The following is a 17,573-nucleotide window of genomic DNA, read 5'->3' on the forward strand; positions in this document are numbered from 1 at the left end:
TGGACTTCTGGTTATTATTAAATTATAACCATTGAAATAATTTAAATACTGGTTTTGCTTTTAAGCAGAAATACAAAAGCAGTTGATTGGCCACTGTAGGCACCTGGATGTACAACTAGATGGGAATTTGGTTTGAGCCACCTTTCCTTTAGTTCATTTAAGAGAGTTTTAACTAACTGTATATTTTGTCCAGACACAGAACTAGATCACAGGTATATTTCACATTTCCAAAATGGTTAGATATCTGATGACTTAATAACTGTCAGTATTATTCTTGGTCACAGGGCAAAGGAGCAGGCAGGAAAGGCTAACCCATCTTTTTGTTCTAGTAAGGAAACTCCTGGCACATTGAGGGCATCCTCAGAATGAATCAAACTTGCTGTTCTTGTTTTCCACCAGAGGATGGATCAACCCTTTTCCTGCCTGGCCTCCTACCCTGAATATCAGAGTGGAACTACATGTAAAATTCAACTTTCAGTTCCTAATATTTATTTACTAAAGTGTGGCTTATGTATTTCTGTAAATTTGGGAGTTCTATACTTTCTTAATGGGTATTTCTAGGGCCATAAACTTGCATCTACTAACCAGGGATAAGGCCTTGAATCATCTTTGAATCTGAAGCAAATCTTTAATCAGGAGAATATACCTGAATTTCATACTGGTGATGCCATTCTCCTATGTGAGTAGTGTCATTGCTTCAGTGTTATCTCCTCCTGGTATGTTTCAGATGTATGACAATGTAGCCGCTCTGAGGTTTCATGAAGATGACAGTGGCATGAAGATAGCTACTGCTATGATTTCTGCTGAAGGCGAAGTGATGGAGTTTCGAAAGGCTATCCCAGCTGAAGGTAGAGTGGAGAACTGGATGACTGCTGTACTTGTTGAAATGAGGAGGACCAACAGACTTCTTACTAAAGAAGCCATTTTTCGGTACTGTGAGGACAGAAGCAGGTGAGGTAATCTAATGCAACACATTTGGTTGGCAGCAGGGTGAGCTGAATGAGTCTTGTCAGAAAAGAAGGCAGGGTATAAATAAATTAACAACAACAACAGTGTTGTGTAAGATAGTATTTCCATGGCATCTCTTTATGCCAGGCTTCCTCCACCTGGCACCCTCATGATGTTTTTGGATTGTAATTCTCATCATAGCCAGGGATCATGGATGATGGGAGCTGTAATCCAAAATGTCTGGACAATGCCTTCTGCAGTGAAAGTTGTGGCAACCTCAAGGGCCAGGATGGGCTGTTCAGTCTGCACAATGTCATATTGTATACATAATTCCTACAATTTAATTTAGTATTGTGCTGCTCAATCATGAACATGGGATTCTCTATCCATGTAAGTTAATATTCTGGTATAAAAATTGTTATGTCATTTGCACCAACATGCTAGGCTTTTACAATCCAGAATCTTTGTCCATCTTGGCTGGGAACTGCTGCCTTCTGGTTCTGGTTGTCCTTGCTCTTCCTGATTGCTGTAATCACAGCATGATGCATATCAGAGATCAGTGCACTTTTGATCAACAGGAACCTGTGCATCTGCCATAAGAGCTATGTTGTTTTGCACACAGATCTAACATTTGTGCCATTGCATTCCACATCCCTAGGGATGTAACCACCATAGCCTGACTGATCAGGGCCTGTATAATCCTTGCCGATGAGACCCAACATTTCCTTATGCTTCTTTCTTTGCATTACAGTACTGCACATTTAAGCTCAGCAACCTTTTCTGGCAGTACCAGCATTAGTTACTGACATTTGTGGTTGTCAGCAAACATGTCCACTAGACATTACAAACTAGAACTCTATATTTCAGTGGTGGTTTTCACAGAAGAGTCCTACAGAACATTATTCTACCCACCTATGTGCCCTCCACATTGTAATACTCACTGTAGCATATGATGTAGTTTTTGCAAATCCCTCAGTGTAGATGTTTCACATACCAACCTGAGAAAGGAGCATTGGCTCACCTACTGTGAATGGGTTGGCATAATGAGACATTCACAATTATATCCTAATATTGGAATGGGCTGTCACCACACATACAGCTTCAGGTTTGGGTATACATCTCCATGCTGGGTATGCGTCCCCTTTGTATCCCTGCCTTCTTGGTGTTTTATTTCTCTTGGTTAGCGATCCTACTAATTGAGCTGAAAACTGAAAGTGCAACTAGAGGGAGGATAGCCAATATAGATTAAGTGATGTACCTTTGTCAAATTAGAGAACACAACCCTCAACATGGATGTCTCGGGTCGATCCAGAATCCCTGTGATTCAGTTTTTGTATCCAATAAGTGATGTGTTATCCATGTTCTTAAGTCAGTCACCATGTCTACTATTTGAGGCATTTCTGAAAGAAGGTGAGCTAGAAGGCAGCCTAGCCAGGCTAATGGATGGTGCCTTGCCATCTCAGCTCTCCTGCTACATCCAGAATGCTGTACAGTCACCCTTCTTTTCAATATTATAATGATTTGTTGAGATACATACTTTTTATCTTTGTTTTACTTGATTACTGCTGGTCACCTGACAAAGTGATTCTGCTTTTTCCTTAGAGTTGACTGGATGCTGATGTACCAAGGTATGATGGTGCTGGCTGCCAATCAGGTGTGGTGGACCTGGGAAGTAGAAGACGTCTTCCGAAAAGTGAAGAAGGGAGAAAAACAGGCAATGAAAAACTACGCCAAGAAAATGCACTTCCAAATTGACTCGCTAGTAACCCGAATCACCAAACCACTAAGCAAAAATGACAGGAAAAAATACAATACCGTTCTCATAATTGATGTCCATGCACGGGATATAGTTGATATATTTGTAAGAGACAGGTAATTGCAGGGTCCAGATTAGTAAGATTGCTCTGTTTAATAAAAGTAATGGAACCATTCTTGAGGTCCCTTCTGTGCTTCAATTTCCCATTTTCCTCCTCCATCCTGTCTGCTTTTCTAACTTCTCTTGATACCATTTGCTGACCTCTTTTGATTTTTGATGTTGTATGTTTCATGGAAGCCTGGAACTTCTCTCTCTCTCTCTAGCATCATGGAAGCTCGTGAATTTGAGTGGGAAAGTCAGCTGCGTTTTTATTGGGACCGAGAACCAGATGAACTCAATGTGCGCCAGTGCACTGGTGCCTTTTCTTATGGCTATGAATATATGGGCTTAAATGGGAGACTGGTCATCACACCACTCACAGACCGGATATATCTAACACTCACACAGGTAAACCAATAAAGGGGCTTTTCATTTAGCTTAGGTTCTTAAGTGCTGTTGAAAACAATGGAAGGTAAGTTTGGAATGTATATTCAAAGCCATGCTGTTTTTATTGTAATTATTTGTATGGTTTTAATAGATGAGAGAGAAAGTTTTAATTCTTTCAATGTTTAAGTGTTTTTTTTAATATTTCTTAATGTGTGCATTTCTTCTTCTTTTTTGTATAAATTTTTATTAATTTTCCAATACAAATATACAGTTTTATCCAGATTTTAACAAATTATCTCTTTTTGGACTTCCTTCAGCTTCTCTGATAATCATCCATATTTATCTTTTTAATACACATTCCCTTCATTTGTATTGCCATTTGTCTTCCCTCCCCCTTCTATTTCTTTTAACAATACATCTCAACTTTTACAGTGCTTCTTGAAACCCCACTAGCGTTGTTTGCACATCACATACACTTTTCAGATATTCAACAAACTTCCCCCAGTTTAAGTGTTTTTTAATTATTGTTTTTTCTATGTTTTTAACACTTCTTCATTGTAGCTGTAAGCCACCTTGAGTCCTGTCAGGGAAAAAGACAGGGTATAAATAAGAATATAATAAGAATAAGAATATTCTGCCTATACGGTATACAACTTTCCTTCAGTTAGTGTCTTGGCTTTGAACAAAGGATCTATTCATGCATGGATGGAAGTGTCATTGATGCAGGATTCTGGTCCTTAGCTAATGATTCAAGCTCAGAATATGGGATTGGTAATAGGGGAACTTCTATGTGGCCTCCCTGGCTTTCCCGGTCTCCTCCTACCCCCCTCTCTCTCTGGCTGCAGCAGGGGTGGCCGTGGCGACAGAGGCTGGTGAGTGCTAGGCTGGGGGGGGGGGCAGCTCTGCTGTTCTGTCTCTCAGCTGCAGAGACTTCCAGACCTCTGAGCTCTGCTGGATTGCTGCCAGGTGATTCCAGTCCTGGTGGGGCTGAGATTGTTGGGGAAGGGGGTTGGGGGCTCTGCACAGCCCTTGTGACTTTCGCTTTAGGTGCTGCTGGCTCCCCCCCCCCACCCGCTTGCAGCGGTGGTGGCCTTGTTGGCGGTGCGGGGACTGGCCAGAGGACCCTGTTGATATTGGCCAACAGGAGTCCTACTGAAAGCAATTTGAAACAGAAGTTGGTTGCTTATTGTGTGTACACACATCTCACTTTCACTGCTGATAAACTGGTTCTGCAGTTTTTTGTGTTATTTTCAAAATCTTCCAAACCTGTTTGATTGAGGGTACTGCAGGGAAAAATAACTATGCATGCACACCATAAAGAGTGCAAATCTTTTAACTCGTTTTCAGTTCTCTTCAAGACGATTGTCTTTCTCCAGTCATTCATTACTAGAGACTGGAGAATCTAGCACTCATTGCAGTGGCAAAGTAGATTTTCTCCTTCATTGCCTCACTTTTCTGTGACTTTCCCTCCAAAGGCCTTGTCCATGTATTTGGGTGGAGCACCTGCAGGTCCAGCAGGAACTGGGAAGACTGAAACAACTAAAGATCTTGCCAAAGCGTTGGGCTTGCTTTGTGTAGTAACTAATTGTGGAGAAGGCATGGATTTCAAGGTAGGAATATCCCCTCTGCATTCCTCTACTGCTCTCTTCTTAATGACAGAAAACCACTTCCATGCCCTCCATGCAAAGCAACCACCTTCCACCTCCAGCCACTCAAGGACAAAGTGTGCTCTGTGTCCTTGCTTGTCTGGATAAGTCCCTCTCCAAAAGCCATCAAGGCAGTGGTGGCTGCTTTGGGACAGGGTTCGTTGGTGGCTTGAAAGAGTTGAGAGAAGTTTCCCCCCTTCTTCCGTTTACCATGTGTGGGGCTCCTATAAACAAACTCCTTCCCAGCAGCACAAACCCAGCCTTCAGCTACCACATAGTGGATCAGCATCCCTCAGGCTCCAGGACAAGCCGTTCTTTGTCCCTTTATTTATTAAACTTGCAATTAATTGGTAATTCAGTTTAAATTAGCTGCTTGTGCCTCTGCCCTCTTGCAACTTCCCCGCCTGGGGCTGGAGGCATGCACACCTGCCTGGAGCTCGCTGGGCTCAGGAGGGAGGGAGGGAGGGAGGGAGCACCATCCCATGCAACAGTGGGGCTTACTTCAGAGTAAGCGTGCAGGGCCATGCTTCCCCTGGCTGCACTCTGCAGGTAGCACTGAAGGAAGCCTGGAGGTGAAGCCTCAGCCATGGGATGGAACTGGGGTGGAACTTCCTCAGGGTGCCTCAGACCTCAAATATCTGTCATGTGACTGTGACTCTCCTGGGTAGCAGTAAGAGAAATCTTAAGTCTGGATGCCTTTTTCACTCTGAACCAGAAGGGACTTTCATGACCAATGGCTGCCATTCAGTTTTAATACTTCATCTTTTGCATTCTAGGCAGTGGGTAAGATTTTCTCCGGTCTCGCCCAATGTGGCGCGTGGGGTTGCTTCGATGAATTTAATCGGATTGATGCCTCCGTGCTTTCAGTCATCTCTTCACAGATTCAAACTATCAGAAATGCTCTGATGAACCAGCTGAAAACATTTCAGGTAAAGAGGAGGCAGGGAAGATGATTTTATGCATAAAGGGTTGGATTAGTTTTCAGTTGCATGTAAGTTTGGGAAATGACGATCCTTTAGTGGATCCATTTCTTTCTCTTTCATATCTGTCTGAACTTCACTTAGGCTTATGTTTCAGTTTGAAGGGCAAGAAATTTCTCTGGATCCGCGAATGGGCATTTTCATCACCATGAATCCTGGCTACGCAGGCCGTACTGAGCTCCCTGAATCCGTTAAGGCTCTTTTCAGACCTGTAGTAGTAATTGTGCCAGATCTCCAACAAATCTGTGAAATCATGCTGTTTTCTGAAGGTTTTCTTTTGGCAAAGGTAGGTCAGTGCCTTCACAAAGAGCTGGTTCATTCATAATGCTTATTACATATCTGTAGTGTTTTGTGAATGTTGTTAGCCACTTTGAGGGCTAGTCAAAACTGGGAATATATTATATTTTATATATATATATATTGCAAGTTTCACTTAAGGTTTGAATCTATAGTGGTGCGTTCACACGTGTGACTCATGTTCATGTATGAATAAAGTGACATGGGGAGCTTCAGGGCTTTTTTTATTTAAAAAAACCCACACATTTATATGTTCATGCTGCATTTTATCTGCAAGACCCTGGCCAAGAAGATGACAGTGCTCTACAAACTAGCAAGGGAACAACTTTCAAAACAGCATCACTATGATTTTGGGCTTCGGGCTCTGAAGTCAGTACTGGTGATGGCAGGGGAATTGAAGAGAGGCTCACCGGATCTAAATGAGGTAAGCATATCCTAATCCATTATCCTGGCATTCCTGGAAAATAGAGAATCTGGGGGCTCATTCCCTCATGACTGTGGGCTAGTCCCTATTAGTGGGGTGGGAGACCTGGAAAAAAATTCACATCTGGCAACCAATGTGCCATTTTGGTTCCCGATAGTACATAGGTAAAGGTAAAGGGTAAAGGGACCCCTGACCATTAGGTCCAGTCGTGACTGACTGTGGGGTTGCGGCGCTCATCTCACTTTATTAGCCGAGGGAGCCGGCGTACAGCTTCCAGGTCATGTGGCCAGCATGACTAAGCCCCTTCTGGTGAACCAGAGCAGCGCACGGAAACGCTGTTTACCTTCCCGCTGGAGCGGTACCTATTTATCTACTTGCACTTTGACGTGCTTTTGAACTGCTAGGTTGGCAGGAGCAGGGATCGAGCAATGGGAGCTCACCCCATCACGGGGCTTCGATCCGCCAACCTTCTGATCGGCAAGTCCTAGGCTCTGTGGTTTAGCCCACAGCGCCATCCGCGTCCCAAAAACCTACTCTTACCTGTAATCAATAAAGTTGTGGCCTAATTCAACTCAATACCAATCTCTGGGGTTCAATTATTCGGTCTCCTCGCTGGCTGTGGATATTATGCATCTGGGGCAGCAAAAGTAGCCTGGTGCAAGTGCTTGGCCACAAGCTGTTGGCCTTTTATTTATTTAGGCAATTTCTAACGCACTTTGTGAAATACCATCCCAGAGCAAGGTGTAATTTCAAATAAATCATAATATATATTAAAACAATAATTTATCATAAAAACAAATATATGCTACAATATAGCAATAAAATAATAATAAAACCCCCCAGATAGTCAGGCAAGGGCACAAACCCACAAATGAAGCAATTCAGCCACAGGCCTGGATGAATAAAATAGTTTTAAACTGGCACTGAAAAGCCATCAAAGTCAGTGCTAGTGTGAAGGGAGGGCATTCCACATTCAACATTTGACATGCATATATCAAGAATGCCCTCTGATAGGTTGCTGCAGAGTGAATACTTGGCAGAAAGACTGGGAATGATATACATGGGAGAAGGTCCTAAGCTGTATAGGGCTTTGTAAAGGTGGTTGGAGGATGTGTGGCGGCTAACAGATTGAGGTTGAATCCTGACAAGACAGAAGTACTGCCCTACGTTCCACAGGGCAGGTGCAACTATTGGGAAGGCCCTCTGCCTAGTTCCCTGTAACCTCATTCCTCAAAGCGAGGGAACCACCAGAAGGCCCTTGGAGGTGGATCTCAGTGTCCAGGCTGAACAATGGTGATGGAGATCTTCCTTCAGGTATATAGGGCCAATGCCGGTTAGGATCTTAAAGGTCAGCACCAACACTTTGAATTGAGCTAGGAAAGGTACTGGAACCAGTGTAGATCCTTTTGGATTGGTTTTATATGGTCCTGGCGGCCACTCCCAGTCACCAGTCTAGTTGCCGCATTCTGGATTACCGTAGTTGTAGTTTCTGAGTCACCTTCAAAGGTAGCCCCATTTGCAGTAGTCCAAGTGGGAGATAACTAGAGCATGCACCACTCTGGTGAAACAGTCCCCGGGCAGGTAGGGTCTCAACCTGTGTACCAGATGAGGCTGGTAGACAGCTGCCCTGGTCACAGAATTGACCTGTGTCTCCATGGATAGCTGTGAGTTCAAAATGATTCCCAGGCTGCGCACCTGGTCCTTCAGGGGCACAGTTACCCCATTCAGGACCATGGAGCCCCCCATATTCACCTGCCCCCTGTCCGTCCAAAAAAGTACTTCTGTCTTGTTTCAGCCTCAAACCTTTAACTGTTATGTGGTGAAAGGCAGCAGCTATTTGAGGGGGCTACTAAATTGGGGGCAGGGTGCTCAAGAAAACCTATTTTGCTCACTAAACATGTTAATTGCTTTTTACAACCACCATCACCCTAGGATGTGGTCCTGATGAGAGCTCTGCGAGACATGAATCTCCCAAAATTTGTTTTTGAAGATGTTCCTCTTTTTCTTGGTCTCATCTCTGACCTGTTTCCTGGACTTGATTGCCCTCGAGTACGCTACCCTAATTTTAATGATGCTGTTGAGCAAGTGTTGGCTGAAGGAGGCTACGTTGTCCTACCAATTCAGGTATGAAAAAGAAACTCAGAAAAATGGAAAGTATCATAAATGCCAGGCCACATTTTGGGGAGCCTGTATAAAAGGCAACCTTAAAGCCTGGCTCTGCTGCAGTAAGGTCTTCCATCCAGTCCATAAGTAGCAATAATAATCCTTTTAGGTGGCGGAAGACACTTCTTTCCATCATCTATTCAGATTATGATGACTTGGAATTTTCTTTTCTTTCTTTTACTTTCAACCTGGGGTATTTGGGTTATATCTTTTGACTTAAATTCTCCTAAAATGGAATTTTGTTGATTTATACAGTACTATTAGAAAAAAAGGCTAATAGTGAGTTTAGCTGATGTATGCTCTATGAGGCCTTTTAATGGTTTTTTATCAGGTGGATAAAGTTGTCCAAATGTATGAAACTATGTTGACTCGTCATACTACAATGGTGGTTGGGCCGACAGGAGGCGGCAAGTCTGTGGTTATCAATACCTTGTGCCAGGCTCAGACAAAGTGAGTACAGATTATGAATACAGGTAGATAACTTGGTAAGACTTATTGCTATCCCTTCAAAAGAGCAAGAGGTTGAGAATACACTTCCTCGCTTCCTCCACTTTCATGGGCATAGCCAGGGGGTAAATAAATAAAAATACTCGAGCAGAAAGTAGAAATAATCAAGATATTTGAAATTGAAATACTTGCTGAGGTCAGTCACTTGGATGATGTTGTGGCGCATTCTAGCGATGCAATTGGCAACCCCATCGAGCAATAGGTGTGGCTTCCATGAACTGACCAATTGTGTCAGTTGCTGAGGGAAAACAGTGAGGAGGGCTACTGCATTTAAGCTCTGCTTATGAGCTTTCCAGGGATATCTGGTAGCCACTGTGGAAAGCAGGATCAAGCTTTGATTTACTTTGATCTGATTCAGAAGGGCTCTTCATGTTTTTATTGGGTATGACTTGTGAAGTGTTTGTATACAGGAGTTACTTTGGCAAGTTCTACTGCAATGTGTTGCTGTTTTTCTTTCTAACTGCACCTCTGATGTCCATTTAGGCTGGCATTGGTGACCAAACTTTATACGCTGAACCCCAAAGCCATGAGTGTTATTGAGCTTTACGGAATCCTAGACCCCACCACACGAGACTGGACTGATGGAGTTTTGTCCAACATCTTTAGGGAAATCAATAAACCCACAGATAAAAAAGAGAGAAGGTAATTTCTTAAGGGTTAGACTAATATTTGTATTTGTGTTTAAACTGCATTATTAAGTTTTGTAACCAAGCAAACATATGAGAAAAATGACAGATTATAGATAAATTACAAGAGAATTAATGCAAGGTCATGAGCACATTGTAATGTTATCATCAGGACAACAACAGAGAAGGGAAAACTAAAGAGAATCAGATTCAAAGAAGAAATGAAGATAACACAATCAGCTTTTGGGGGGAAATAGATAATATGGGGTCATTGTGGGGTCATTAATAAAGTACTTGGTTGGATACCTATATCAAAAGAGCAGAGCTAAACATACTCTCCAGCAAGTGAGAGCTCCCAGCAGAGTTTTAAAACACAGAATCGTCCATCACCCTGAAGTGTGAGGAATATAGGCTGTTAGATCTTTTAAATATCCCGTTCTAGTCACTTAACACTGCTTCTCACACCATTAATAAGTTTGAATACTTTACTTAACTCGTAAGATAAGATTCATGCATTATTCCATACAGCTTCAAGAAAAACACAGGTAGTATTCTGTATTTTGGGTTTACAAAATATAGAAACATATTTTGTAGCGTTGTTATTCCGGGGAGGAGTAGCGTTGTTATTCCGGGAGGATTGCTCTTTCAGAGCTCTGCCATCACCGGCGATCTCCGGCATTGAATGTGTTGGTCTCGTGTGGGGCACCAAGGAGAGCTTGGCTGTCTGGCTGGTGTACCGACCACCCAGCACAACTGCAGCCACCCTGTCAGACCTGCTGGAGGTGGTGGCGGGCTGGGCCTTGGAGTTCCCAAACCTACTGGTTTTGGGAGACTTCAACGTCCATGCCGATGCCGCTCCCTCCTCACAGGCTCTGGACCTAGTGACTTCCATGGCAACACTAGGGCTCTCCCAGTTTGTTTTGGGCCCCACTCATCAAGCAGGCCACACGCTGGATCTGATCTTTGGGGCTGGCATAGATGTGATCATGCTCCCCGCTGTGGAGGTGCCATGGTCTGATCACTACGCTCTGAAAGCCAAGATTGACTTCCCGCTCCTCCCCGGCTCGGGTGGCGAACCTATTTGGGCTCGTCCGCGAAAACTGATGGATCCTGATAGATTCCGACAAGCCTTGCGGAACCCTGCTCCTCCTGGCGACTCATTAGATGACCTTGTTGAGGACTGGAATAACCGGCTCTTGGCAGCCATTGATGAGATCGCGCCTAAGTGCCCTCTGCGACCCCGTCGAAACCGGGCACCTTGGTTTACTGAGGAGCTCCGGAAATGAAGCGGGATCTCAGACGGCTAGAGTGAGTATGGCGACGGACTCGTGACGGAGCCTCAAGAACATCTTATAGGACGCTTATGAAAGCCTATGAGATGGCTATGAAAGCTGCTAAGAAATCTTACTTTGCAGCTTCCATTGCATCCGCTAGCTCTCGCCCGGCACAACTTTTTAGAATAATTAGGTCAATAACGTCCTTAGGAGGACAACCAAATTTAAGCACAAATTCGACCCACAGCTGTGAGGCATTCGCGAGCTTTTTTGCGGAGAAAGTCCTGTTGCTCCGCCGTGACCTCCCTGCCAATTTAGATACAGTGACTGAACTGGAGGCCCCTCGACTGACTTCAGGTCCAGTGTTGGACCATTTCGATCGGATACTCCGTACTGATGTGGATAGATTCCTCCAAGTTGGTAGACCCACCACCTGCCTCCTTGATCCGTGCCCGTCTTGGCTGATTAGGGAGTGTCCAGATGTTGCGTGGACCGCCCTGGTTGAAATTATCAATTTGTCCCTTGGCACGGGGACATTCCCAGGGGAACTGAAGGAAGCAGTGGTGTGTCCACTCTTAAAGAAAACTTCATTAGATCCCTTAGACCTATCCAATTACCGCCCAGTTTCAAATCTTCCATACCTGGGTAAGGTAATTGAGAGAGCGGTTGCTGAACAGCTTGGTAAGTTTCTGGAGGAAACATCAGCATTAGATCCATTTCAGTCCGGTTTCCGTCCTGGTTTTGGGACGGAGACGGCTCTGGTTGCCCTAACAGATGATCTCCGTAGACAACTGGATCGAGGCGGGTCAGGACTGCTGATCCTTTTAGATTTGTCAGCAGCCTTTGACATGGTCGATCATGATCTTCTGGACCACCGCCTCGCAGACATGGGGATACAGGGCATAGCCCATAACTGGCTGTGCTCTTTTATCTCTGGTCGGGGACAGAGGGTGGCACTAGGGAGGGAAATGTTGTCGCGCCACTCCTTGGTGTGTGGAGTGCCGCAGGGTGCAATTCTCTCCCCGATGCTTTTAAACATCTTTATGCGCCCCCTTGCCCAGATTATCCGGAGCTTTGGGCTGGGCTGTCACCAATATGCTGATGACACTCAGCTCTATCTGCTGATGGATGGCCACACCGACTCGGCCCCGAACACACTGACCAGATGCTTGGAAGCTGTGGCTGGATGGTTTAATGGGAGCCGATTGAAACTAAATCCTTCGAAGACAGAGGTCCTATGGCTAGGTCGGGATGGCATGGGGATGAGGGACCAACTCCCTTCTCTTGCGGGGGCCCAGTTAGTGCCATTGCCTTCCGTTAAGAGTTTGGGGGTAATCCTTGACGCCTCCCTTTCCATGGAGGCGCAAGTTACAGCAACAGCCAAGGCGACATTTTTCCACCTTCGCCGCATCAAGCAGTTGGTCCCTTACCTTTCCCGCCCCGACCTGGCCACAGTGATCCATGTGACGGTCATCTCCAGGATTGACTACTGTAATTTGCTCTACGCGGGGCTGCCCTTGAAGCTGTCCCAGAAACTTCAGCGGGTGCAGAATGCTGCAGCGAGGCTCCTCACGGGGTCTCTGCCATGGGAGCATATTCACCCAGTGTTTTTCAAACTGCACTGGCTCCCGGTGGAGTACAGGGTCAGATTTAAGGTGCTGCTTTTGACCTTTCAAGCCCTTCACGGCCTAGGACCCTCGTACCTACGGGACCGCCTCTCCCGGTATGCCCCACGGAGAGCCTCAAGGTCCATAAATAACAACACCCTAGTGGTCCCGGGCCCTAAGGAAGTTAGATTGGCTTCAACCAGAGCCAGGGCCTTTCCAACTCTGGCCCCGGCCTGGTGGAATGCTCTGCCTCATGAGACCAGGGCTCTGCAGGATCTGATTTCTTTCCGCAGGGCCTTTGGCTTGGAGCCAATTTGATTCCCTCCCTCCCTCTCTTTCTTTTTTCTTTTCCTTCTCCTCCTGGGATGAGGCTAGATTTTAATATTTTAATGTTCCATTATTTTAATGTATTTTATTTTTGTTTTTAAGTTGTAATCATTCATCTTGTTTTTATTATTGCTTGTAAGCCGCTCTGAGCCCAGCCTTGGCTGGGGAGGGCGGGGTATAAATAAAAAATTATTATTATTATTATTATTTCTGAGCACACAAACTTGTAGAGAGCATGCTCAGGCACGTCCTATCTTGGTGAGTTCACAAGGTGAAAGAGAATGAACAAAGGAGGAAGCTTAACTTCCTTCCAGGTGAGGGGCATGGCCTAGCTGAGTCTAGGAATGCAATTCAATTACCTTAACCACTTCATGCAAGCCCTATTCTTGCTAGCTATATTTGACTGCAGTTTCCCACACAGCCAAAATCAGTTATTCGCAAATCAGCATCAGTTTGAGGTAGAATAAAATTGTTTTCCTTGTCAGAAGTGAATGCAATAAAGTGACATCATATTTCTCCAAATTTGTCTGGCTCTTTTGCCTTTCTCAACATTTTCATTTTATGTGCTCATTTTCCCATCAAAGCAATTGATTAGATTTTTTGGTATACTTTCTAATATTTTGTTAAATTTAATCTAGCAACCATCAGTAGGATTATCAGATCTTTAAACATAATTTTTCCTATGCCAATATTTTTCAACCAGGGCCCTGTGGAATCTTTGGGTTGAGTGAGCTTTCCCTCAGGAGTTCTATGAAATGTTGGTTAAATTATTTGTTTCCATTTTTTGTTTTGTTTTGTTTAATGCTTCTTTTTTGGGGGGGGAGAGTTGGACTTCACAGGATATTGTGCCATTACTGGAATTATTTAGTGGGGGGAAAGGATTGCAAACCTCTGGGTTAGACATTACACTTGCGGGTCCTTAATAGTTTCAGATTCGTTTTGCTGTAATTTTCCTTCATTTTCCCAATAACCTTCCTGCAATCCAGTGAAACTACATAGATCAAAATGAATTAGAATAGAAGTGCTTTGGGGATGAGTCATTATATAAGTGCCTTTCTTTAATCTTTGTATACAGGTACATTTTATTTGATGGAGATGTGGATGCCCTCTGGGTAGAAAACATGAATTCTGTGATGGATGATAACAAGTTGTTGACTTTGGCAAATGGGGAACGAATCAGACTCCAAGCCCATTGTGCCCTTTTATTTGAGGTAAGGAAGTCACTTCTGAAGTTTTGAAACAACAGATACTGATGGCCAGACATTTCATTAAATATAACAGCTCAAGGGACCCGTTATCCATCCATTTCGGTCTTGGGAGGTGGTGGCGTTTCTCCATTTTTATCGTATTTATTTATTTTACTGTTTTCTTACTCTTACACTCAGCTTTTCTTCTGAATTGCGCAGAGTGGGTTACATGTGGGTCTAGGCAGTCCTATATCCAAGTTCATTAGGGCCAAACTTGCTTCACTTCAGAAATAGAATGCAGCATGCCAGCTTCCATTTTGTGGTGGAGGTTCTCCAGGCAGGAGGCTACTCCTCCAACCAGTTTCCAGTAAATGTGCTTCCTTCCTAGGTTGGAGACTTACAGTATGCTTCACCTGCGACGGTATCACGCTGTGGGATGGTCTTTGTGGACCCCAAGAACTTGAGATACAAACCTTATTGGGAGAAATGGACGAACCAAAGAAGCAAGGTAGAAAATGTCTCCTTAGACTGAACTTGGAAGCATTTGTTGTAAATCACCAGTTACTGGTTTTCCAGTATATCCAGACAAGCTAATTTTTATGTGAGGTTTCCAGACAAACTGAGTTCTCTGGTTGGGGTGCAGGATTTGGGAGGGTGTCCCAGGGGCCACAGGATATATCAGATACCCCTGTCCAGCTCTGGATATGGAGTTCCAGCACTGGAGAGGAAAATCCTAAGTTGGATTCCCCCCTCCTTGCTGCAGCTGAATCCTCTGATACACTGGCCTAGCCACTGCTGCTCTGCTCTGATGTTGGTAGAGCTCAAAGGAGATATAATTATAAATAATAAGAATGGATCACAGGGTGGTTTGCAATATAAAAACACAAACATACATAACATAGTAACAAACCAAAACAGTACCCTTCATTACACAGTTTAAAAGGGCACAGATGGCTTAATTAGCTGGGGAGAAGAGGAATGTTTCTGCCTGGTGCCTAAAGATATGCAATGAAGGTGTTAGGTGAGCCTCACTGGGGCGAGCATTCCACAAGTGTGGAGCCACTGCAGAAAAGGCCTGTTCTCATGTTGCCACCTTCCAGACCTCTTGTAGAGGAGACACAGGGTCTCTGGGTCAGGGTTTGGGTTAGATATGCCCAGGGAGGACCAAGAAACAGCTGGGATCCAAACGACCCACAGCCATCCCAGTTCCCTGACATGCTCCCATACCACGAAAAGAATTGCATACCTGGGTGTGTATTATTCTCCGGTCAGTGAGAGGAAGACATCTAGACATGGGTTGTCTCCATACCTGCTTAGGACAGGCAGGGTCACATGATGCAGCTTTGAGAAGGATCCAGCCCTGTTCATTTCCTATCTTGCCTTGGTCACAGCAGCTGTACTTGTCTCTCTGCATTTCTCACTCTGCAATTTTTTTACTGATTTTTCTCTCCCAGCTCGATCACTCTTTCTCCTTCTTCTCTTTGAAAAACAACAAAAGCACTCACGTTTCCCTCACAGGTTTCCTTCCCCTCTCCTTGCAACCTTGAATCAGGAATGACTAAGCCTCCATGGCCTTGAGCAACATTATTAGTTTCTGGATATGTGTAAATATGGCATTTTGGACTGTTTTTTCCTTAGGATGCTAAGACTGTTCTTACTCATGTCAATCAATATTATTGCATTTGATTATTCTTGTAATAGATGTGGAAGTCTTTTTTGAGGTAGTGCATTGAGGAAGTCTCTGCTGTTCTACTGTTCTCTTCTCTGCTCCTACAGTTGTGCTTCTGATGATATCCTGTGTTGGTCTCATCACAAAAGGGACTGGAATTAGGGTTGGAGTGGTTGTATATCGTATTCCTTGACTCTGTGAACATTTCCTGCTTTTGGACACTAGATGGTGTTGGGGCCTACCTAACAGACTGGTCCCATCTAAAAGATGTTTTTATTGGACAACATACAGGGGTCAGCAAACTTTTTCAGTAGGGGGCCAGTCCACTGTCCCTCAGACCTTGTGAGGGGCCAGACTATCTATTTTTTTGGGGGGGGGTAATGAATTCCTGTGCCCCACAAATAACCCAGAGATGTATTTTAAATAAAAGGACACATTCTACTCATGTAAAAACACGCTGATTCCTGGACCATCCGCGGGCTGGATTTAGAAGGCAATTGGGCCGGATCGGGGCCTTAGTTTGCCTACCCATGGACAACAATGTTCCTTTCTGATAGCAGAATTGAAGAAAGTGCCTGTCCAGCTGTGCTATTGGAACATGTAGATAGGTTGACAGAACCTATCTACAGAGGTTCTGAGAGGCTGACAGAAAAGTGGAAATCTCCCACATGAAGAGCTTCCTTGAGTAATTCACTGGAGCACCTTTCAATTTTTATTTTTATTTTTATTTTAAATCTGATTACTTTGGACGTTTTAGGAGAACTCACAACATAGCTGTCAACTTTTCCCTTTTCTTGTGAGGAATCCCATTTGGAATATGGGAATTTCCCTTAAAAAAAGGAAAACGTTGAGGGGCCACTAGGGGCGCATCGGAAGATGGCTGACAATAACATCTCTCCGACCCACACAAGGTAATTAGGAGGCTGTGATGGGAGTAAATAGCCTCCCTACCCCCCCAAGGTTGTGGGGGGGACTTCCCTTGCCTGCTGTGCCCTATACCACCCCCAAATTTGTGGGGATGGGGGCACTAGGCAGAATGCCCTCCTGTGGGATCTTGGCGCTCCTGGACGCTGTCTCTGATCCGCGTCACTAGCTGCAAGAACTTCAAAAGAAGCAATTAGGAGGAAGTGAATGCACATATTTCAAGGAAGGAGGGGGAGTAAAGACTGCTAACTGAAGAGATCTCTGATAAACAAGACGAGTCAGAAGAACAAGAATAAATCATGAGAAGATACGCCAAGACTCGGTATGGCAAAGGGACTGATGGGGGAGGGGGAAAAAACTTTCCTTTCTTTCCTCTATGTGATTAAACAAGAATCCCCCCCCCACAAGTCAGAAATGTTGTTTTAATGACTTAAGCTGTGGATTTAAGACTGTGTGGAGATAAATTTTCTGACCAAAGCATGTTTTAAGAAGACCGTGGAATGTATAAGAGCTTTGGAATGACGCAGTTAAAAATACCGTCGACATGTTGGCAAGCTCTGTCGGAGGACTTGAGTCTGGGAGGAGGGATAGAGCTTCTTTTGTATTGTGTGTGAGACTCCTCAGAGGGACTTAAGAACGATAGTTTGCGAGATAAATGATGGAAAGAGCAATGTTATTTATGAAAGCGATGATATATGGAAACCATCTCGATATGAGAATTGGACGAACGGAAAAATTCACACAGGATTACA

At 44.3% G+C, this 17,573-nt stretch overlaps 1 protein-coding gene across 1 annotated transcript in view; it reads left to right on the forward strand.

Moving 5' to 3' along the window:
• The window catches only part of DNAH10 (dynein axonemal heavy chain 10), a 114,748-nt gene that overhangs the window by 47,014 nt on the left and 50,161 nt on the right, over nt 1-17,573 (forward strand). Inside the window, exons 30-41 of the mRNA XM_083589447.1 lie at nt 728-951; nt 2,551-2,820; nt 3,028-3,211; nt 4,666-4,800; nt 5,613-5,765; nt 5,914-6,102; nt 6,391-6,537; nt 8,470-8,661; nt 9,032-9,150; nt 9,691-9,849; nt 14,117-14,252; nt 14,617-14,736. Of these exons, the coding sequence (XP_083445573.1) occupies nt 728-951; nt 2,551-2,820; nt 3,028-3,211; nt 4,666-4,800; nt 5,613-5,765; nt 5,914-6,102; nt 6,391-6,537; nt 8,470-8,661; nt 9,032-9,150; nt 9,691-9,849; nt 14,117-14,252; nt 14,617-14,736 (2,028 nt within the window). The remainder of the gene's footprint in view (nt 1-727; nt 952-2,550; nt 2,821-3,027; nt 3,212-4,665; nt 4,801-5,612; nt 5,766-5,913; nt 6,103-6,390; nt 6,538-8,469; nt 8,662-9,031; nt 9,151-9,690; nt 9,850-14,116; nt 14,253-14,616; nt 14,737-17,573) is intronic.

Source organism: Podarcis filfolensis, assembly GCF_964270895.1.
Source record: "Podarcis filfolensis genome assembly, chromosome: 16".
Taxonomy (NCBI): domain Eukaryota; kingdom Metazoa; phylum Chordata; class Lepidosauria; order Squamata; family Lacertidae; genus Podarcis; species Podarcis filfolensis.